The sequence below is a fragment of the Phoxinus phoxinus genome, assembly GCF_949152265.1.
Source record: "Phoxinus phoxinus genome assembly, chromosome: 10".
NCBI classification, from domain to species: Eukaryota; Metazoa; Chordata; class Actinopteri; order Cypriniformes; family Leuciscidae; genus Phoxinus; species Phoxinus phoxinus.
Window position 1 is genome coordinate 16,197,801 of NC_136885.1, and position 23,925 is coordinate 16,221,725.

At 39.2% G+C, this 23,925-nt stretch overlaps 1 protein-coding gene across 6 annotated transcripts in view; it reads right to left on the bottom strand.

Annotated features, from left to right (window-relative positions):
* Positions 1-643: 643 nt before the first annotated feature.
* col14a1a (collagen, type XIV, alpha 1a) overlaps positions 644-23,925 on the bottom strand; it is a 137,595-nt gene continuing 114,313 nt past the window's right edge. For 4 of the 6 annotated variants that reach the window (XM_079625843.1, XM_079625845.1, XM_079625844.1 and 1 more), the window contains 12 exons: positions 23,277-23,330; positions 22,577-22,672; positions 22,412-22,465; positions 19,122-19,175; positions 14,747-14,800; positions 14,423-14,494; positions 11,846-11,881; positions 10,033-10,099; positions 8,784-8,972; positions 5,829-5,906; positions 5,134-5,289; positions 646-2,098 (listed from right to left, as the gene is read on the bottom strand). In XM_079625843.1, the coding sequence (XP_079481969.1) occupies positions 1,839-2,098; positions 5,134-5,289; positions 5,829-5,906; positions 8,784-8,972; positions 10,033-10,099; positions 11,846-11,881; positions 14,423-14,494; positions 14,747-14,800; positions 19,122-19,175; positions 22,412-22,465; positions 22,577-22,672; positions 23,277-23,330 (1,170 nt within the window). In that variant the 3' untranslated portion in view covers positions 646-1,838. Of the gene's footprint in view, positions 3,228-5,133; positions 5,290-5,828; positions 5,907-8,783; positions 8,973-10,032; positions 10,100-11,845; positions 11,882-14,422; positions 14,495-14,746; positions 14,801-19,121; positions 19,176-22,411; positions 22,466-22,576; positions 22,673-23,276; positions 23,331-23,925 lie in introns of all 6 variants that reach the window. The other 2 variants (XM_079625846.1, XM_079625847.1) reach the window with 2 other exon arrangements.

The following is a 23,925-nucleotide window of genomic DNA, read 5'->3' on the forward strand; positions in this document are numbered from 1 at the left end:
ATGGCACTAGCATATTTTAAGATATGTCAGTGCAAGTTTCTTGCGGTTAAAAACGCTCAAACGTGCATTTGAGCCTGGGAATATCTTAACCCTTGTCTGTGAAACCGGGAGAATGTGTATTTATCGAAACCTGGGACGAGGCAGAGAGGTAGTCAAACTGCAGCCCTATTCATTTAGCTGTGACTGTAGTAATAAAGCTCAGATTCTTTGGCCTTTGCTTGCTCCACAAATGGCTTTAGCAGCCTCTCTGAAGCCTGATCCAGCTCTAATTCAACTGTCGTTTCGACCCTAATTAACATCATATGGCTCTATAAGCCCTTTCTGTTGCTACTTTAGCCTTTTTGAAGTTGCTTAACTTATAAAAAAACATTGTCTTGGGATAAAAATGAAACGCCCTTGTTAGTCTAGTGTTTGTTGCGATTGTTTAATTTTTAATGTAAAGGTAAAACTGAGTTTGCTTGTAAATGAACGAATTGACAAGGCAGTGCATGTTCCCTTATTTGAGCTCATTATACCAAACATGTTTATTCAAAAGGAAATGTGTAGTTTTAAATGTAAAATGTCATTTTTTAAAACTTTCTGTGGGCGACCAATTAGCAGCAGACGGAACGGAAAACCACTAAGGCCAGACGAGACATCATCTCGAGACATTGTTGCAGTACAGTTTTATTGGTTACAAAAACAAATAAAGTAAAAATAAATTACTTTGTAGATTCAAAGGTCTGGTGATGAGTCTTTCCACTGGCGCCCGCTCCACATGCACTTCTGAAAGGACGGTAGACCACAGGCCTAACTCTTAACTCTTCAGGTCTCTTTCACAGTGAGAAACAGGACCACAGAGACAGAAAGGATATCATGCTGAGCTCTTCTTTTATAGAAAAACAGTTTGAGAGCTGCATGACACTTCGTCTTACAAGACCACATGTAAAGGAAGTTCACATAAATGTGTGATAATACAATTACGACCAAGACAAATAGTGTGGTGTTGCTGTGACGGACCAATGGAAAATGAGGAGATTATGTTTGGTTCATTAATAAGCGTGATTAAGAACTCAGCTTTTCATAAATGACCGCTAGTGATAAGAACATCAAAAGCATCAACGGAGGTATTTTCTTCTCTAAATAAAATAACTTAAACAGCCAGTTCCAGATAACTGCAAAATGCTGTAAACATTTGTGAAATTTGTAATATAGCAGATCACTAATATGCACTTTGAAAAATACACAAACTGTACAGACACCCCCATTATCATTTACAAAAGTTATGGACTACACAATTCAAAACCACTGCGCTGCAATAATCCTTTTTGTTGATTTCCAATAATATCAGTAAACATCCTTTTAAAAAAAAGCTACATTTATGTAATGAGCAATATTGTGGAAAATAGTAATACTTGATTTCAGAGTGTATTTTTATCATGACATCTTTAAGAATGCTTTAAACCTGGAACAAAAAATCCAAATGCAGTGTGGAATGTATATATTAATTATTAATAAATGTATTATCTAACACAATTTTGCTTCACGCTAATGCATCTCTTCTTTTAAAGAATGTTTTGATATTTTACAGGACATCAAGACCAAAATACTCATTAAGATTTTTTCATGATTTCTTTGAACTTGCTTTTTCATCTCATTGGCTACATGCAGCCTCACAAAAGACAGAAAAGTCACTGAATGAATATCGGCACAGTTTCATTTTCTAATCTTCTCCACACACCACCCCACATAAGGATGCATATAGCAGGCACTTTTTTTTCCAGATTTCCCTCAGTCCTATCCTGCAGGATATTCTGATGAAAAGTGTGTGTGGACGGTTGGTTTGCTGGCCACCCAGGCTATTTGGCCTTCGCTTGTACTTCCGACTCACCGATGCTCCCCTCTTCGGCCGTGCTGCGGGAGAATCGACGTGCGCCAGGTGACCTCATCCCCACCGTGTCACCAGGGTGGACGGGGCCAAGCCTGGAGGCATGGGGGTCAGGGTGGTACTGAGGAGGGTAGGCACGGTAGCCACGGTAAGGGTCCTCGTCATCCTCCTCGTCGTCGTAGTTGGTGGCGGGGCCGTAGTTTTGGTAGGGGTTGGAGGGTAACTGTTGTACTATGGGAACATGGGGGAATTAGATCGGTTGCCATCTTTTTCAGTCACCACCACCAAGTGAGCAGGCGTTGAGTTAGAGAGAGAAGGAAACGGCAAAGAGAAAAAGGCACAAAGTCAGAGCAGAAAGGAAGAAGGGAGTTATTGTGATTAGCTTAGTTTAGAGACCAAGGGGTCGAGGTTTAGCTGGTTAGCATGGCTTAGTTAGCCGATATAGTGTCGATATATTCCCGACAGCATGCAAATATTTCATTAAAGCATCTACTGTAATATCCACCTTATTTTTGCGGGTGCAGCCAGTAGGAACTTGAATGTGCAAGAATTTCCGGTGTTATCTGCTTCCAGTTATTTTAGTTGTACAAAAACAGTCCGTCATGCTGTTTAGTACAAACAGGGTAAATTTACATGGGTAAATACGTCTTTTATGTATTTACCCATAGTGGCTAATAAATCGGGAGTCTCACAGATTCACAGAACATAGCTTACCGGTACTTCAGCATTTCAAAATAAGGTGGAGTGGCTGATCAATTTCGGAAGGCTCTTAAAGCGCATACTTGTGTTTCCATCGGCCAATCAGCGTAATCTTGACATAATTTTCCTGCAGCTCTAGAGTAATTAGTCACGGAATTTTATGGCTCAGGTGATTGGCTAAAAAAAACCTGGCTGCAGAATTGAGCACCCGTGAGCAAAGATGGCAGATTTCAAATCATGTACTTCCAAGGGTCCCGCGCCAGCCAAGCAGCGGTCATGAAGACAAACAGGAATGCTAACGGGTGGATTTCCCCAGTTATTATAGACCATAAAACAAAATAAGAGGTCATTAAAGCAAGAAAAGTTGGGAGAAACGCCTCATTGTTTGTCTGAAAACAAAGTAAAATAGAGGTTTGCACAATGCTCAGATGGGTTAAAAAGCACGGGGCTTTAATGGTGGTGACGTTTAAAGGGTTGAGGAACCAGGTAGGGATTTTCGAGGTGGATTTTATGTTCTGGATTGTGTGGAAAAGACCTTCCCCAGATACAGTCTTTGGTTTTGGCCCATGGAAGGAGGTGGGATGAAGAAATGAAGGGAGAGAGGAGAAGAGCAGGTGGCTCTCTACTGTTTCTCAGTAGTCATTCTCATACTGCTCTGGACCTTCACATGCAGGTTTGAGACCGTGACGCCCCGGTAAAAGAGGAGAGAGACATTGCGGTAAGTGTGAGCCTGATGTACTGTAACCCACATGAAGCTTTCAGCAACACCTCAACAGCCAGACTCACTCATACTGTAATCTTTACATACTGGCATTTCAGAAGGAGAGTCAAGGATTCTCAATAAGGCATTAAAACCTGGTCAATACACATAAAACTTACATTCTCTCATTAGAAATGAAGTATTATCCCAGAAAATGAGGGCCGAATAAGTTACAGAGCAATTTGCAATACTATTAAGCTGTGTTGCAAGATTTTATGCTGACTGTGAAAGCTTAGAGCTATAACCTTTATAGATCTTAAAAGTGTTGATGCATTATTTCATGTATTGAGTGGAATATTACACTGTCATTTAATGGCCTTACATGGCAGAAACCCCAGAGACAATTTGCTCTTTTTTTTTCATAATACAAAACTGCAATAATCTGTGAGGCGTTCAGTAAAGCTTTGCTAGGATCTGATAAATCAATTACTTGAAGAGTGCTGTCCATTTCCGTCCAGCCTTTCCCATATTAAAATGGCTTACTGAAATACTGAAATCTCACACAGCTTGCTCTTAAACTTTGATAGCTTTTAGACTCCATGAGAAATTTATTAGTAGAATAACTGTTTGGGAAGGGCCCGTTTAATAAGGACAAAAATCTCTGAGTCAGACCACGAGCTTCTTTAAAGCAATGGGTTTGCCATTCATAGGCAGTTATGAAAATACAATCTCAAGCGCGAACGTGCGAAGCACTTCAAAAGACCACAGAGAATAACAATATGGAAGTGGTGGGTTATGTTCGCTCGTCAGTTTTCTCTATGGTGATTATAATCAGTGAAGCCTGAAGCAATCTTAAGCCCACAGCTCAATAAAGACCCGTCAGGGACGATGTTACCAGGCTAACTCTAGAATTGACTTTCAGATGTAGGCTACCTTGATAACTAAATGTGAATTTCATCGTGTTTCATTCACTAACTGGGCATATGAACCTATTTGTGCTTAAAACCTAAATGTCTGTCTAACAGGGAACATACCTAGAACTTTACTATGTTGTAGCAAGGTTCTCTCAAAGTTATGAACAAACATTCTTCCAGTAACGTTAACAGAACGTTCATTTCAATAAATCTATCTATCTATCTATCTATCTATCTATCTATCTATCTATCTATCTATCTATCTATCTATCTATCTATCTATCTATCTATCTATCTATCTGTCTGTCTATCTGTCTGTCTATCTGTCTGTCTGTCTGTCTGTCTATCATCTGTCTCTCTGTCTATCATCTGTCTGTCTGTCTGTCTATCATCTGTCTCTCTGTCTATCATCTGTCTGTCTGTCTCAGTCTGTCTGTCTACCGTCTGTCTGTCTGTCTGTCTATCATCTGTCTGTCTGTCTGTCTGTCTGTCTGTCTGTCTGTCTGTCTGTCTGTCTGCCTGTCTGTCTGTCTGTCTGTCTGTCTGTCTGCCTGTCTGCCTGTCTATCTATTCTACTTATAATTAAATTCAAATGTCAATTCTACATCATGTTTGCTACCTCAATTCTAATTCAGGGAGCGGAGTGGAGAGTGAATTATATGGAGCTGTTTTTTTTTTATATTGGTGTGTCAGTGCATGTGGGCCTGTATTATGCTAATACATGCTCCATATGTGCATTCATCAACATAAGAACAAATTTGTGCATATGCCAATATTGTGAATCTGGTGGATTTCACCCGAGAACCCTTTCTTCACCCATAAGATCTCTTGAACACAATTAGTGAATTAGACCCACTGGGTGTATCTGATAGAATAAGGTTTGAATGAAATTGAGAAACTTTGACAGGTAGAGGGAATTTTTGGGAGAAAGAACAAGAGAATGAGAGGATTACCTCCAACGTTGTACCCGAGGCATGAGTTCTGATCGCAGTAGCCGGGGGGTCCAGCAGAACCAGGGCTACCAGGGGTTCCTGGACGTCCTGAGGTGCCTTGAATCCCAGGTCTCCCTGGTGGGCCCTGACTTCCTGTCCGACCTTCTCCAGGAGGCCCTGAGTGGGATAAAACATTGGGCATTTATATCTCCCTCATAAAACCACACCCATAGTGTGTCTGGATTTCTTCCTCACAAAATACGACTTTTAGCTTTTGCCAGTCCACATCCTTCTCCGATATCACTAGTTCTTACAGCTATTGTGCTTCAATGAATCTCATTTGTGAAGAGTATTGATCAAAGCACAATTAACAGAGAGCTGTCGCTGGCATTCTTCAAAGCCTACCGACCAGCCATACAGCTAAAATCAATATGAAAACATTTCTCTCTGACCCAAATACTGTTTCAATATCTGCTTGATATTCTAGACAGGAATCAGAGGAACCAAAAGCAGATCAACATGTGTGCAGAGGTTATTAAAAGTTTGCAAGCTTGTGTTTTCTTTGACAGAGGACATTTAATAATGGAAAGTACTGTAGTCTGTAGACTGAGCTCTACTTTTTTTCTAATCTGAACTGTAAATAATTTTTACTATTTTCTTGAGGACAAAGAAGTCATTGATTTTGACTTAAATGTAACATTTGAACAGTCTCTTACCTGGGGGTCCTTGAGGACCACGAGGGCCTTGTGTCCCTACTCCTGGATTGCCCTTCTCTCCTTTTTCTCCTGAGAGACCTAGACAAAGAGACGGAGAGCTGTTAGAACATGCAAACCCATCTGAACTAGCTGTATCCTCTGTCTATGTGATTTAACCTATTCCACACACCTAGAAGAATATATGGAAAGAAATAAAAGACCAGGGGCCCTATCTTGCACCCAGCCCAATTGACTTTGTACACCGACGCATGTATCATTCCTATTTTGCACCCGACGCACAGCGGACTTTTCCCTCCACAGACGTTGGTAAATTAGGGAATGAACTTGCGCTCCCAGGGCGGTTCAACGAAAATAGAAAAGGCAATTTTCCAGTGCTAACCTGGTGCCATTTTGCAGTTTTAGAAAACAATTCCGCCACAGACCAGGATAAACCTTGTCTAAAGTCAGTGACGCATTATTCAGATGCTATTTTAAGGGCGCATACTTGGCCATGATGTAGCGTGTGCACATCGCGCAAACACTTTGCTTCTCTCAACAACACAGACGCAGTAGTTACCATTTTTGCAAACCATACATAATTACAAGGAAAAATATTACCACACGAGAGAAATCATTGTGGTGTTCATTAAGATTCATTGTGATGAAGATGTGAAAAAAAATAAAACTAGCTTACACATTTACCCAAATTATTCAGGCTAATTGTAGTAATGACAGATAAAACCTGTTTGATAAATAGTGGCAAGACACATATAAGGACATCTGACAAAGTGGGTTGTCCGTCAAGAACCAGGAAACAAAATTCTGAAGACTGCAAAATCACCTTTACCATCATGTAAGTTGCGCGCCTGGCAAATCCGCCATTATAATAGCAATCTGCCATGGAACAAGCGCGCCTGCTCTTAAAGGGAACGTGAGATGGCGCTCTGATTGGTTTATTGCACGTTACGCCCAAACCACACCTATGAGTAATGTAGCTACTTCAGACCAACCCATTGTAGATTTGCGTCGGGCGCAAGAGTCATTTATCCCGCCGGTATAATAGCAACAGTGCCCGAGATCCATCCACAAAGTTACTTGCGTTTTGCATTTGATACTTCCGTTTTAGATCGTTAGAATAGGGCCCCAGATCTATCTATCTATCTATCTATCTATCTATCTATCTATCTATCTATCTATCTATCTATCAGAAGTTGACATTGGTAATGAAAACAGCAATACAGTGGGAAAATCACCTTTAAAATGAATGAACTGCTAACAAGACCTCCTGAAACAGATGTTTTTTTTTTTTCTCTAAGGTTTTTCTGAGCAAGACTGACAATCTACAAGAGAACCTCTAAATGGGATTCCTCATTAGGCTCCATGTTAACATAAACAGACAAATATCCCTCATTACATTAGCAGATCTGTTTTGCCCGGCCAGAATGCATCATATCCATGCTCTGCATGTTTCTGTTTGATATCTGACTGAATGTGTGTGGAGATCAGAGAGAAGAAGCAGTAATGATGGTGACATTTCTCATGTTGAAACCACAGGCCGTGTCAGAGCAGTCCTTATTTGCTGACAGGAGAAGCACTGTGGTAAAGAGTTGCTTTAGGCAAGGGGGTCATGTAGATCTAATGCAAATTGTGTTATTCAAGGAGGTAGAATACATTTGCACGCATGTTGTAAGCATTTGATTTTAATGCTTTTTTAAATTTATTTTATTGCTGACGTGTGTGTGTGTGTGTGTGTGTGTGTGTGTGTGTGTGTGTGTGTGTGTGTGTGTGTGTGTGTGTGGCTTGGTTTATTATACATTGTGGGAATCGAATGTCCCCACAAGGATAGTAAAACCTGAGATCACCTCCATTGTGGGGACCAGCCAGCGGTCCCCATGAGGGGAATGGGTTAATATACATACTAAATTATATATTTTTGAAAATGTAAAAATGCAGAATGTCTCCTGTGATGGGTAGGTTTAGGGATAGGGGCAGTGTAAGGGGATAGAATATACAGTTTGTACAGTATAAAAACCATTACGCCTATGGAATGTCCTCACAAGGATAGAAATGAAAAACTGTGTGTGTGTGTGTGTGTGTGTGTGTGTGTGTGTGTGTGTGTGTGTGTGTGTGTGTGTGTGTGTGTGTGTGTGTGTGTGTGTGTGTGTGTGTGTGTTGTGGGCACCTGCAGCAGCGAAGAGTCTGCTAAGGCAAAGACGCAGAAAGAGTTGATCAGTAGTATATATATATACTCTCACACACACACAGACACTTTGTAACTTTATTACAGCCACATTGTTTAGGTTTTTTTCCCCCCTCAAAACACATTTATGGTTCAAACCTTACCGATTTAAAAAAGCACTTTAAATAAACAACACAATAGTTTTTCTTTTTTCAGTGCAGTTTTTAGGACTTTTGGTTGCTTAAGGGCAATTCAACTGTTAAATACTAAAGAGAGTGTGTTTTGTAGTATCTTTGAAGTAGTTGTTTTTGTCTTGCTAACAGTGCGCATAAAAAGACAGTAGTTTACATATTGTTTATGATCACAGGTTGTGTAGGAAAAAGTTGTTTATGAGAAATGGGACTTAATCGGATACGGACGGGGTCACTGAGGTCATGCTATTTGGTCAATATTATTATAGCTTCAAGACCACTGCTTCCTTAAGATGCAGGGGCAACATTTCTCTTGAGGACCAATAAGTAATCATTCTTCAAACTAGATTTTTATAGTAATCCCGGATAAATTGTGCATTTTGTTTATGCATCTAATATTCTAAAATTTGCTATTATTTGCAAGGATTTACAAACTATTATTTACAATTTTATCTTCAAAAATTCTGTTTCAGCCTTTTTACCAAACAATTAAATGCCTACAAATCCATGCACGTCCTATGTAATTCACGTCCTATTGTATACTGTATCAGCAGTTCACAGTATCTATCAATGCAGTAGGTTATTTCAAATGGATTTTTTTTTTACCTCTCTCTCCTGGGCGGCCATTATGCCCACTGGCTCCAGGGAATCCTGGTCTGCCAGGAGGACCCTGCTCTCCCTGTGGCCCCGGGGACCCCGGCCGACCAGCCTCACCCGGTGGACCTTGTACTGTCCGTACTGAAACAGACTGACTGGGAATCTGGTTCAGGACAGAGTTGTAGCGAGACAAGTGACCTGAGGGGGAGACAGGAAAAAGAAATTAGCGGAGAAAATATTCACTTTGTAGTTCAGCAGTCACATGACTTCCTATATGGCAAATGAATAGCGTTATATAATATACTTGTTCACATACACTAAAAAATTATATATCAACCATTCAAACTTTTGAATGTTTTTCAAAGAAGTTTCTTTTGCTCACCAAGGCTGCATTTATTTAATCAACAACACAGAAAAAAAAACGGAATATTGTGAAATATTACAATTTAAAATAACTGTTTTCTATTTTAATATAATTACAAAATTGAATTAATGTACTGGCAGAATGAGCGACATTTCTTATTATTATCCAAATTGAAAAGGTGCAGCATGTCATTTTTTTGACTGTACTAAAGCATAAAAAAACTACAATATGTTTGCAGATATTTAGGAATTATGCTAAGTTTACATACTTCTTTCTCCGAAACACAATGCTACATAGTTACTCTACTTAGAAATGTGTGTTCCGTGTCAGAATTAGTGGTTTTGTTTTGGTCCCTGTGATCCTGCCAACTGCCAATTTAACCAATAGTATTTCGACACCCCGGGTTGCCAGTTGCCTGAAGAAAAAAACAGCATATTGCAGCCATGAAAGCCAGCCAGCAAATGAACTTGGTCAGAGAGGTCGCAGATTCTACCCTGCCTAAAAAGCCTATTAGGCATATTAAAACACGAATAAATCAACTCATTGACTTACAGTGTAAGGCTTATTTCCTTCCATTGTCAATTCCTTTTGGATTGAAGTACTAAATTCAACTGCTTGCTGTCAATATTACATACTGCACCTTTAATATTACATACCTTTAATATTTTTGTGGAAACAGTGATACGTTTTTGCAAAATTTTTGATGAATAGAAAGTTTTAAAAAACAGCATTTATTTGAAATGAAAATCTTTCGGATCAATATAAAAATCTTGACTGTAACTTGATTTATTTAATGCACTCCTGACTAAAAGTAATAATTACTTTCAAAAAATTATAGTGTAGGATATTTAAACAAGAAATAAGCAAGCAAAAATATACAAATGATCAACTCACTCTGAATCAGCTGTTCACAAACTTGTCGCGCTATGGCGCGGACTGCGGCCTGAGACTGTATGTCGCCCTTCAGAAACAAACAACATGGGATTAACACAGTCACAGAATATCTGTCATTTTAGGTTAAATGTTATAATCATTTTAACCCATTGGCAAGAGTTACATTACATACTAGGAAAGCTACAACAAAGAACATATAAAAAGAGTCTGATTTGCCTGATTTTACAGGGGGGCTTTTATGCTGGCTGCAAAAAAAAAAGAGCTGCAAAAATTGAGACAATCAATAAAAGGCAAGACATTTTATTTGCTCTCAAAGTCTGGACAGTTTCCTGAGGATGAGCTTTAGGGTGGTGAATTTTGATTGGATTCAGAGTGTTTCTGTGATTCAGAACAACACCGAAAGTGTTTCTTCAATAGGTCATTCAGATTAGTGGCAGATGAATACAAGTGGATACTTTTTTTATTGGCCTATTTCTAAGCCAAATTAATTAATGCTTTAATGAAAATTATTTCATAAGCAATGATTTGTGCATAAGCAAAATAATTTATATGAGGATATGGGTTTAATAAAAAAAAAAAATATTGATTACTCCTATACATAGGTTTCTTGTATACAAACAATACCGGATGCGCGCGCATCCAAGAGGCAAGACCGCTATATGTTATGCCGAGTTCTGTAAAAGAACATTGTAATTAACGTAGATTTCGCATTGTTTGTAAATTCTTGTTGACTCAATAATAAACTGCAATTTCAGAGTTGAATCTGTTTGCTTGTGTTTCATTTGCATATTAATATAACATTATGTAAAAAGTTAGTTAGTTGACTAGTATGAAATTGTCCAACTAAGTTTGCGAATCATAAAAACATGACATACCCTATGCATTTAGGTTAGTTTACAGCACAACAGCTCCGCGTCATCTCTGCTTCTGCTAGATATAGCCGTAAAGACTGTTGCTTTCTGCCTCTTAGATGCGCGCGCATCTACGTGATGACGTTGCACAGAAACCCGTGTATTGCTCTCTCTTATAATTATGCTTTAGTTGCTGTACTTAAAAAAAAAAACTAAACAAGCAGACAAAACATGGTAAATTGCAAATTGCAAAAAAAAAAAAAATTTGATATTAAAGAGTATTATTTTAAACAGATTACTGATGCAATTATTAGAATGAGCAACCATGTTTGCTGTATGCCAAACTACAGGAAATAATGATAATAAAAAATAATAATAATTTTTTAAAAATACTATTTTGACCATACTCTTCTGTGTGCTAATGAATTTTCCAACCCACTAGCATCAGTATTAACACCTAAAAAACAAGCATTCAGCCTGGATTAAGACACAAGCTGCTGTGACAAAAAAAACAACACACAAATTTGCTTTAGCTGCTTTACAGGGAGGCTAATAGCCTGTACAACGTGGGTGTTTAATTCACCCAATTTAACACTCTTCACACGCCCTTTGTGTGGCGGACGGTACCACAGCAGTGAAGAAATCAGAATAAAAACACAAAAACGTTGTTGTGTGAAAGCTCTGGACCGAGTCTTACTGTGAAGCTTGATAGACAACTTAAGCTGCACCAGTACTACACTTAATGCTCCCGCAGCGGCTAAATTAAAAACCCCATGCATATAGAGGGAGTGTGAATAAAGAAGCTATAATTCATCACTGCTGCTGTGATTTTTATCAAGAAGCCTGCCTGTCAGCAAGATGCTTAATCCTGCCTCTGATAAAACACCATCATGAGTGCCACGTGCCACCAGCCCAATCTAAGCTCCAAGACAGTTTAGATGCAGACAGTTTAGGAGACTCACTCTCTCTCCTCGCTCGCCTTTGGTGCCGGGAGTTCCCTGCAAAAAGAGAAAACGAGAGTGAAGACAAACATTTCTGAATTCTTGGCGAGTCACCGATCGGCGAAGAAACCGACAGAAGAAACACAAAGACATTAATTACTGTTTTTGGAGAGGGAGATTTGAATGTGAGAGCGGACCAAATTGATCACGGAGCCAAAGGCATAAAATGGATGCATCGCTGACCTAATGTGTTGGAAAACAGACCGGGGTTCGTGGCCAGAGCGCCGTGGCTGCTAAACAATTCTGATATCATAACATCTGGGTAAAAATGAGATGTAACCCTCACTGGAAGCTCTGGGGTGCATATACACTCACCATGAGTATATGTTACATTTGTGCCAGAATGTGTGAGAATATGATCATAGTTTATAAGTACTGCATGTAATTTCACACATCAGAGCAAGAGGTTATGGCTCTATATCTCTATTGTAGTAGAATTAACAAAGCCCTGCTCTACTATAAACTGGGTTACAATTGATCATAAACCTGTCATCTGCATGACAATCTCTCTTCCAGGGCTTATAAAGGGAAAGATGTACAGGTTTCAAATCAGTGTTGAGAGGCCACGCTGCATTCGAGCTCTGCACATGTTCCTCAAGCCTGCCGTGAAGCATATGGTTCTACTTTACAAATCTATTAGAACAAATGCAAGGTAACAGAGCTCCAACATTAATACAGGTGTCACTCAGCAGGAAACTAATAGAGACTGATGCTAACTCAGATCACTGAATCCCTCATGTGCTTCTAACATACAAATGAGAAATAGACATTTCAGTCAGAGGCTCCGTGTAAACAATACCTGAGGTTTTTTAGGTCCCTCTCTCTCTCGCTCTAACCGGTCAGACTGTATATGGTGTACATTTTTCAATAAGCACTTCACAGTCCAGACTCTACCAGTCTGTAGGATATACAGTATCTCATGTGGAGCTGTCCGCTCCAGCATTCATAAATAAATTAAATCATGATAAATACTGTAGATCAATTTCTAGCTTTTAAACCTATGGTCTGTCAAAGGGAAATTCCCCCTGCTGAAAAGATCAGGCTAGTCCATGCTGGTTAGTGCAGGTTGGGTGTCCGATCCTACCTCTGGAGGGCTACTATCCTGCAAAATTTAGCTAATCAATATTTGATATATGACTGCTAGAAACTTTGTGTTGGGGCAGGTTGAAGCTAAACCCATTGGCCCTACATGAGTGGAATTGGACACCCCTACTCTAGATGGAGGGCCATCATAATAATTCTTTTCACCAAGGAATCTTGTTTGGCAAACCAGGATGTCTTTCTGGCACATATGGTTCACCAAGGCAGAGCTCAACAGTATAGAATTTTCCTGCTGGTCCTGCAAACATTTTTACTGTCCACACCAGAAAACACAAAAAAAATGCTTTTAGCAAAGTATTTTTATATTTGTTGCAAGAAATATTTTTAGTTTTTTGTACATTTCTTTCTTTCATATATCTAGTTCAGTCATAAAACTGTAGATGGCAAAGGCTGATAGGTCTTTTAAATCCAATCACATTGTTTTTTCAATGGCACAAGTTTATTGTCCTCTGCTGATTCTGCAGCCAATGACATTGCTTGCTCAAAATTTAAATAGTCTGATCCAGTGTTCGCTGTAAGCTGGTTAGTTTTTCTGGTTTCCTCTGAAACCCTCCACCTCCCCCAACTCCACCTGTCTAAATCTGCAATGGGATATTTGTATGTCTATTCATGCAGCAGCAGCGTGTATGTGTATCTAATAGCAGTAGCAAGCCCATACTTCCATTCTAGTCTGCCAAGACCAAATACATAATACCAATGTGCTAAAACTATTCTGAGTTGTCATAACTGAAATATACACATTTTTTATTTTTTTTATATATATTTAAAAAGAAAACATGAACAAGCTGGAAAATATACAGCTATAAAATAATGGCATACGATGAAAAACATTACTGACATTCTGACTTGCAGCACAGAAAACAAAAAAATGGGGGATGTACAAAATCAACAAAATGTAAGACCGAATGTAAGGAGGCAACACAGACATGGTGAAAGTTCTGTCAAGTGGCCTGAACCGTCTTGCGCTGGCCCAAGACCAGCTGGCCATCCTTATTGTTGAGCCCTGCCAAAGAAGGCTTTCTGGTTAAACCTAATGAGAACACCCGCACGCCGACACCAAAACATACTGGTCACCAATTATGCTGGTCTGTTTCAGCAAGTATATTCAATATCAGTTGACTGGAATACCAAAGGACCAGTTTGTTTGACTTTATGTTGACATATATTGTTTTTTTTTTTTTATTATTCTGGTCTCCCTTCCTTTTCATCTTTGGTCTGGTGGTCTGGTACCTCAGTGAGAATAATGTTGGAATCTGACTCTCAAGATAATGACTCAGTGGCAGGACAGTCTGCCAGAATTCAATGTTCCTTCTACTAAACTCCACAAAACCACATTTAACTGAGCCGAATAATATCAGAAAGCTGAAGAAACCTGAAGACATGACCAGCAGTCTACAACATTCTGTTTGTTCAACATGACTTTAATGCAATACTCACAGGTTGCCCCTGATCACCAAGTTGCCCTGGTGGTCCACTTGATCCTGGAGCCCCAGGAGCACCAGGGCTACCCTAAAATGAGATATGGAGAAGACAAAAAGTTAATGAGAAAGACTTAAAGAGTCTAGTGCAGGTGTGAAAAAGTCAGTTCCTGGTGGGCCCCAGTCCTGCAGAGTTTAGTTCCAAGCCTAATACACATACCTGTAGTTTTCAAATAAGCCTGAAGGACTTGATTAGCCGGATCAGGTGCGTTTCATTAGAGTTGAAGCTAAACTCTACAGTGCTGTGGTTTAGCACCCCTAGTGATTTGATCATGTTACATACCATTGGGCCTGGAGGGCCCTGTCGTCCCTGGGGTCCATCTTTACCCAGTAGACCCTAAAAAGAAAGAATTTCTGATAATCACTATGTTATGTTTAAAATACAAATTATGTCGAAAATCTATATAAATACAGCACAGCATCTTCTTTTAGCACAGATTATGGACAGTAAAACCTGGAGGTCCCAATTCTTCTTAAGGAAATCTAAAGGAAAGATGTCCTTCTATAAGAAGGAAATGATGATAACACATTATGGCAGTGTTTCTCAACCGTTTCTCAACGCAGTTCACACGTAACTTTTTTTTTTGCTTTTAAAAACACGAGATGTAGTGCAGTGGAGTGGAATGAAAAACTGCACATGATCAGTTAAAAATTGAATAACTTTGATATGCCTTTTTTTTAAAACGTGGGGCTGAAAAATGTGGCTCACAGGTCAAAAATAATGCTTTATTGCACCCTGATACAGAAAAACTATTTAAAAGCAGCAATGTAATGCAAAAAAACCCCCACTAAAACATTATAGCCTGCAGTTGAACAGTAACCGGTACCTGTCAGTCTGCAGGTCTACCTTCTATACTTTATAACATATTTGCCCAGTTTACAATGGAACAAAGTTTTATTTAAGGTGGCTAAATGTAAACCAATAGCTTATTTTGTTGTTTTGTTTCTTTCAAGCTTTTGATTCACAAGCAAATGACTCTCAAACTCACAAGTTGAATCAGTTTGAATCAGCCAAAAACTCATTAAATGAACAGCATGTGTTAAACTCTGGCTGACCTATGTACATTCACGGCATGAACCTTTTTTTGGAACAGTTCGACAGCAAGCGATTCCAATGCAAAAGACCAGATCCACAAACGCTAACAGCAAAGTAACAGAACAGGTGGAAATGAAGGAGTAGAACGAACTCCTCTTGAAGATCCATTGTACTACTGTTTAATGTAGAATGCTGGGATGCACCTAAAGTAACTCAGTAGGGGATAGAGACTCCACAACAACAACTTACTGTCAGATCTGTCAGCACAAATTATAATACGGTTCTGGCTGCTCTTTTTTAAGCCAATGATCCAACTGAGTCTAAGTTCTTCCACTCAACATGCTTCATTGCCCTAAATAGCAGGGAATTTGGGAAACAGTCCAGTGGAGGGAAGGAAAAACATTGTTACATTTAAAATGCCTCAAGTGCAGCATACTTTTGGAGAACCACACTTTGTGTAAAGCCTTCTGGTGCACACAACACAGTTCTGGTGCACATAACACAGTGCCGTTGTTAGCGGGGCGAAAGGTGGTGATGATTCTACCCCAGCTTTGGCCCTGAAGCAATATTTGCAGTCCCATATGAGTGCTGGAGGTCACAGAAGTTTTTCTCTTTCTGTTGAGGTGGATACGAGCCTCCCTCTAGATGGAGTCATGGAAGCATGCTACAGTATAAACACCTCTTTGCTTAGTGCTCATATCCAATGAGGCACTAATATTCACTGCAGCGGTGACATTTCTGAACTCTATCTATCTATCAATCTATCTATCATCTGTCAGTTAGTCAGTCAGTCTGTCTGTCTGTCTGTCTGTTGTCTGTCTGTCTGTCTATCTGTCTGTCTATCGTCTGTCTGTCTGTCTGTCTATCGTCTGTCTGTCTGTCTATCTATCTATCTATCTATCGTCAGTCAGTCTATCGTCTGTCTGTCTGTCTGTCAGTCTGTCTGTCTGTCTATTGTCTGTCTGTCGTCTGTCTGTATATCAGTCTCTCTGTCTGTTTATCTGTCTGTCTATCGTCTGTCTGTCTCTGTATGTCTGTCTATCGTCTGTCTATCGTCTGTCTGTCTATCTGTCTGTTTGTTTATCGTCTGTCTGTCTATCTATATATCTCTATCTATCTATCTATCTATCTATCTATCTATCTATCTATCTATCTATCTATCTATCTATCTATCTATCGTCTGTCTGTCTGTCTGTCTGTCTGTCTGTCTGTCTATTGTCTGTCTGTCTGTCTATCGTCTGTCTGTCTGTATATCAGTCTGTCTGTCTGTCTGTCGTCTGTCTGTTTATCTGTCTGTCTGTCTCTGTATGTCTGTCTATCGTCCGTCTGTCTGTCTATCTATCTATCAGTCCGTCTGTCTATCTGTCTGTGTGTGTGTGTGTGTGTGTGTGTGTGTGTGTGTGTGTACTACTACTGACTGCAAATGTTTGAACGATTCTGTATTCAACAAATATTTTAATTTAGATAAAATGAAAAAGAAACAAATCTAGTTAAAAAATAATCAAGGCATGTTTTTAACAGTTTTTCGCCAAATGAACACAATAAAAAATGTAATCATTTTCATCTATATTCTCCAATATAACGATATACTTTAATTCGATTCTCAGAAATTAATCAAACTTATTAACTCAAACTCTTTTTCTGCATATATATCAGAGATGTTATTGAAACATCTGAGTGACAGTCACAGTGTTGCTTCATTTTATATTGCCAGCAAAATCATATGCCATATGCAATATATTGCCAAGCCACAGCCAGAACACACACACACAACCTGATGTCAAACAAGAAAGTTCATCTTTTTGTACAATGCATTGTACAGTTGTTCTAGTGTCTCCATGAAGTCCATTTGTAGGTGAAAATCCCATAAGTATCAAATAATTTATTCAGTACTTCATTGTGTGCCACTTCCAGATAAGACAACTCATTAGTTAACCTTGGAACAATACTAAGATTCTTTACAAATGTTCTTTTTAGAGATTATCATAAGTTCAAAGCCAAACATCTGCTTTCTTTGTTAAACTGTCATAGTGAGTTACTGTGAATGAAACCACAGCAGATTTATCCCTCAACCTGCTTTAAATCAGCTCAGTAAGCAGCCGTGTGGTCTGAACACCTCCATTTGAGCTGCTTGTTTTTCTTTTCCAATGCAAACTGACAGATTTATTCAAACATTTCCACTCATGCTGCTCATTACTAAACAGAGATGGCGAACTTGCGCTGTCTCACCAAGACATTAACATTTAATTACACTACACAGCTTTGGGAATGGTAATAGAATAACCACCTCATGCATATTTTTCATTACAGTTCACAGAATGAGTCTAGTGTTCCTTTTGTTAAGTCTCCAGTGGCGTTTAATCTGTATAGACTACTATTCCTTTCTTCTAGAAATGGCCATATTAAAGTTTAAACACCTCTTTATCTGTGACGACACATGCAGCTCAAAACACCCAGACTAAGAGAATGCAATTATATTTCACGTGTTGCACGTGGGCTCATACCAAAAAATCACCTCAAGAAACTGAAAATCACAGGTGTGGTTCCGTAATATCAAATAAGGCTTTGTTCACAAGTTGCTTCATTTGGTGTGGAGGCGAGCTACAAAATCAATAATGAAAACAAACACGTTCAGCGTTTATTATGACAGTCTAGCGGGACAGATCTGATTAGTTCAGGTTGTGGTGTTATTGACTAGCAGTCCTGTAAATTGAATCTGTGAGTCGGGGCTCTTCCAGCGTAATCAGATCTGCTCAGACACACAAGAACACACAAGCTTTATTACACGGCAGGACTGAGAAGTGTGTTTACTTAATATCACTTGGTCCATCAAAGTTAACATTTGTATTACTGGTGCATTAAAGAGTTAATCATGCATTAATTGTTAAACAAAATTGTGCTCTAAAAATGAATGCATTAACGCAAATATAACATTTTTTTAACGCAATTTAATTTAAATTCCGTAGACATTTTCCTTTTAGTGGAACAATTGGAGTTTGAAGTACCACTTACATACGCAACCCAGGCTCACTGGAAAAATGTGCTTGTGGCGTCATTTCTTTAAAATATTACATTGCGTCTTGTGATTGTGAGGAACAGACCCAAATTCAAGCCTTTATTCAGTGATCTCCTTCATCTCTATTCTCAGCAGCGACGGTAAAAGTCAAATTTCGCACTCATTATGCATGTAAAAATTGCCGCTTCAGGAAGCTTTATGACATTTTTTACGCCAGTGGTATCACAGATTGCTCATTGGCTCCCGCTTGCTTCATCACAGATTGTGACATGCCGTGTTTTGGGTGATGTGCGTATGAATGAGAAATGCGTCGCAGTGGATCGGGATCAGATTTTCAGCTATTAATAACTTAAATTCTGCTCTGTAACTCATACAAAACTATTATATACCGGCCGTCAGAGAGGATGTGACTGCAACACATCATCATTTGGACATTTTTGCAAGAACAAAAATGTATGTTCTGTACCTGTAAATGCTACATATTAATTAACTACGTATTAGCAATGAGACCAGGCTGGAGTATCACACAAAATCATTTGTAATTGTACAAAAATAAATGTCAACATCATACAGTATAGTTTGAAACAAGTTACAAAAGTTGCTTACTCTTTGTCCTGGAGGTCCATCTCGGCCTGGTCCTCCACTGGCACCTGGTACACCCTGAAAGTAAATTAAACAAGACATCTTAATCAATGATGGAAATAGATGTTCACAAAATGTTTGGCCTTTGCTGAGTAATAAATGTCCGGCCCTGTTGTTTCACGTGGCTGTCACCATACACAGAATGCCTTCCATTCTCACCGGCTATATTGACATTATCTAAGTGCTCAATCTCAGAGTTGAGGAGGTAATCGAAAGTGAGGACAGTTTGTGTGGTCTGAGTCATTGCGATTTGAAGAGCTGCTCTGCTATGATATCTTAGAACAAAATAACATAGACTGTCCTTGAAGATCTGTGTTGGAAACCAAAAGACTGTGAACTCTTGTGGAACACAAAAGAAGATATTTTGAAAAAAGGTCCAGCGTTGGTTTGGCCCCCATTGACTTTCATAGTACAGATAAAAACATGAAAGAATAAAACATGATGAAAGATTCTTCAAAATACCTTCTTTTGTGGTCCAAAGGTGAAATAAGAATGAAATGAAAATTCATAAGAATGAAATGAAATTTCCAAAGGTGAAATAGTCATTTAAATCAATAACCCCCCCCCCCCCCCCCCCCAAAAAAAAAATCTGCATTATGACACATTTTGAAATGTGCCATGGGATTTTCAATCTATCAGTTGAGCGTTTCTCTGCTTCACTTGCATCACTTTTTTAACAATCCCACAATCCCCAGCTGCTCAGCTCCTATAGAGTATGAACTGAAAACGCCTGCTCGTCTCACAGCCTTCCGCTTCATAATGATACAGTATTTCATCGCTTCAGCTGCAATATTACAAATTCAAGACATTCAACTCAACACCACCCCATATATCAGCACCACACACTCACTGTCGCAAAGGCTAAAATGGGCTTCGGTTTATCACGAGTGGACTCGTAATTCTGAAACTGTGTGTGAGGGCATTCCTAACAGTATTTTATACTGGGCTCTCAGTGCCAGCGGCAGAGGCAGACTGAGGAGAAGATGCGGCGCATGATATGGAGGACTGGAAACCAGCAGCCAATAAATATAATTCACAGGCTGACAGGATAGATTAGCCCTGAGTGAGAACTCAGCGTCTCTTCTGCAGTACGGCAAAGACCACTTCCTCCTCACTGCCAACATAACTCTGAAAGAACTCAATACCTGGTGCTAATGGAAGCGAGGGTGTGGATGGCCCCTCTGCTTAAAGGAGGCTATCCATCTCAAGCCAAGACGTCTATACTGGAGGGCTGAGGAACATATGTGTGTGTACTTTGACCACTGGAAAAGCCAGGATGTTCTTTTCATCACCCTATAGACTAGAGAACTCCAGGGGATTTTTCTTGAGTGGTTGTCATTGGCTTCACATCAAACAGTCATTCGTCAACAAATGGAACTGTCACTGTGAATGTTTTAGAAGCCTTTTGGTGACACTTTCAGCAGAAAACTAAACACCAGCACTTGTCGCAGGAGAGGGTGAATTTTAACAAGCTTCTGAAAGAGGCTTGGAAGCATAAAAGTCTAAGACATCTGCTTGAGGCAAAGATATGAATTCCATCCTGCCTGTCTTTTGAGTTTAGGCACATTAGTCTCTCCCTAAAATAAGATTGTCAATTGACAGTTGTCAAACACTTATGATTAGGCAGTAGTGTGTAGTGGATTGGAATGAGTAGGTAGAGTCACTTGTCTAGGTTTGGTTTGGGGATATGCACGAGTACTCAAGTTATGTTTTAATTAAAATATTTTCATTATCTCAATGATGGACATGCCTGCCCCACACACCCCCCGAGTACTCAAGTACTCGTTTTTGAGAACTATCACTCTAAATGAAAAATTCAACCCTAGTTTGGTTCTACAATGTACACAACCTTTCAAAAGTTGGTCGGTAGGATTTTATAATGTTTTTAAAAGAAGTCTCAGCAAAAGAACCAATTGTTTGAAACAGAAATCTGTTGTAACATAAAAAATGTCACATATCAAATGTGTCAAATTCATGCATGCCAGACTTTTGAACAGTAGTGTAAATTATAAATGTAAACTCTACAAGTCCCATTTGATGTTTGCACAAATGTTTCCCAGTTAAAGTCACATGGAACAGCATATTACCTTACATTTTGGGACAATCAACAAGAAACCAATACTATAATAATATTGAAAATTATTTATAAAATTAAATATAAAAAACAAACTAAATTCATGAAGTTGCAGGGAATCTGGGGATACACCTTTAAAATGACCAAGAAATGAATCATAGTTGATTAACTCTTTCCCCGCCATTGACGGAAATTTTCGTAATTTATGAGACAACCCTTTCCTGCCATTGACGGAAATGTACGGTTTTCCGTGTTTTCACTGTTATATAGTAGGTGGCGCTCTGACACATCTTCTGAAAGAGTACTGAATCTTCAGATCAGAAGACATGTTAAGAAGAAGCAGAAACAAGCAAAAGTATATGTTAGCAGATGCATATGAAAAAAATAATAATCCGATCATCAACATTAAACAGCGTTATCGAATGAAATGTCGACCCAGGAAATAGTACAGGACTGTGCAATCTGAGGTGGTGTTGATGGACTCGATCTACCTCATCCATGTTTTGATAATTTTTCTGAATCTGATCTGGATGTAGTAAAAAAAAAGCAATTTTCTTATTTTTTTTGCTCAAAAATTTAGCTTTTTTAATGAAATTCTTGCTATTAAAAACAGTAACGAGTTAAAACTTGGTTAGTGCTACACAATCCGCTACACAGTTACAGCCAAATTGTCAGTTGAAAACTGATCAAATAATATTTGTTTTATATTCTGAAGATGAGAAATTCCAAAAGTCATTTCTAATAAATCATATATTTCCTCCTGCCGGCTTCAAATGTTTGTGATTATTTCACAGAAGCGTATCTCAGTTCCAACACTTCTCCCTAGCAGGCTTCTTGCGCTAACAAGCAAGTTTCCAGGCTGAGTTCAGGAGAGTTGAGTAATTCATAAAGACACTAGCTGATTCTATTAGGCAGCCAACTGAAGGACATTATCTATATTTGTATGTTCTCTTTTCTGTGAGCCAATTTTCTTAAATTCAAGATTAGCTGCACATACAGACACACACATGCACGACTTATCAGTGATGATGAGCTACACATACGCAGACACTCGTGGCACAGTGATAATTATAACTCTGTAACGGAGGGGATGGGGTTAGCTAACGAGAGACTGTGTGGGTGTTATAAATCTGTCGTGAGCGCTGATGAGACATGCGGGCGATATATTTTTTTTCCGTACCTGAGGACCTGGCAGACCTATTTCCCCCTTTTCTCCTTTCTCTCCTGGAGCCCCCTGTAGAGAAAGGAATTGAAAAAGAAAAAAGGCAAAATGAAAATAAAGATGAAACAAACTCTGTGCAACAATCCAAGTATTCAGAAGAAATGAAGGACCCAGAATACTTACCGGTGCCCCCTGAATGGACAGTCCATTTGGCCCCTGAGGGCCCGGTGGGCCCTGCGGTCCTGAAGGTCCGATCTCACCAGGTGGCCCTTGAGGCCCCTTGAACATAAAGTTTGGACGTTATCTGAAGTTAAACATAACTTCATTATAAAATCATCATGGTTTCATTGCCGGGTTTATTTTCCTCAATAGAATTACGTAATGTTTCAGGCCTACCACCAGCCGGGCTGCTGAAACAAAGTGTGAATGCCCTGCAGTCTCCTTCTCCATCAGGAATGCAATAATCAAGGGAGCAAAAGACACTTGTCACAGTCTAGCTTGTGACAAACTTTTTATCGTTCGCCATTTAGACCAAGTTTACATAAAACTTTGGAGCGTGAAATGAAATGATGTCTGTCCCAGCATGGCGTTATTTGGACTAGTATTATGCATTCTGTGCATGGACACACACACATCTGGAGGGGCATTACTGTAAAGGAAACTACAGCTGGACGAAGAGATACAAATAAACAAAGCAAGCTCTTCGAAAAATCTGAGCGAGAGAGCGAGATTTACTCGCTTCGCACCTTCCAAAAACAACATGGAGGCACATGCATTGTGTGTATTTTCACATTTTGAGCTGTTGTCTATTTGGCAAATCATGACAACTCTGGGTGGCCCTGCATATGGGATACTGTGGAAGCATACTGTATGTGTACTTTACCGTCAAGCCTGGCTCCCCCCGATCTCCTCTTGAACCTCTGATACCAGGACCGCCCTGGGAGTCAGACACACACAATTAGATAAACACAAATTGAAAGAGTCTGAATAAGCAAATACATTGTTTTAATGACCAGAGCTCTTTTAATGTCTCTAGCTCTGTTCCAAAGCATAGTGAGCTGCCTTGATGCCTACATAGGCAGTGTGCTAACTATTATGGATCACCACAAATGAAACTCAACTAGCAATTGATTTCAACAGAGTTTGATGTTAGTATGTTGCTAAGGTAACAGCACAATACTCTAATACAGTGGTTCTCAACCAAGCGTGCCGTACAAGCCCTGAAAAGTGAAGCCAAAACGTCTCGATCGCCCCCCGGTGGCTGGTCCTAGTATAGGTCATAAACATAAACCCCGCCTCCCCATGTTATTCAACGGGACGTGAGACCAACAATTAAATAAATAATAAATTAATAAACAATTAAATTACACTTCAAATATCTTTTTTTCAAAGGTGGTTTCTGTAATTTGCTGTCGTTTTTATCACGCTGATATAAGTTCAAGTGTCTGTTTTTAAAATAATTTTGTTTTTAGTTAGTTACGTGATGCTATAAAAACGGTGGTGTAAAATCATGATTGACAGTTGCGATTGAC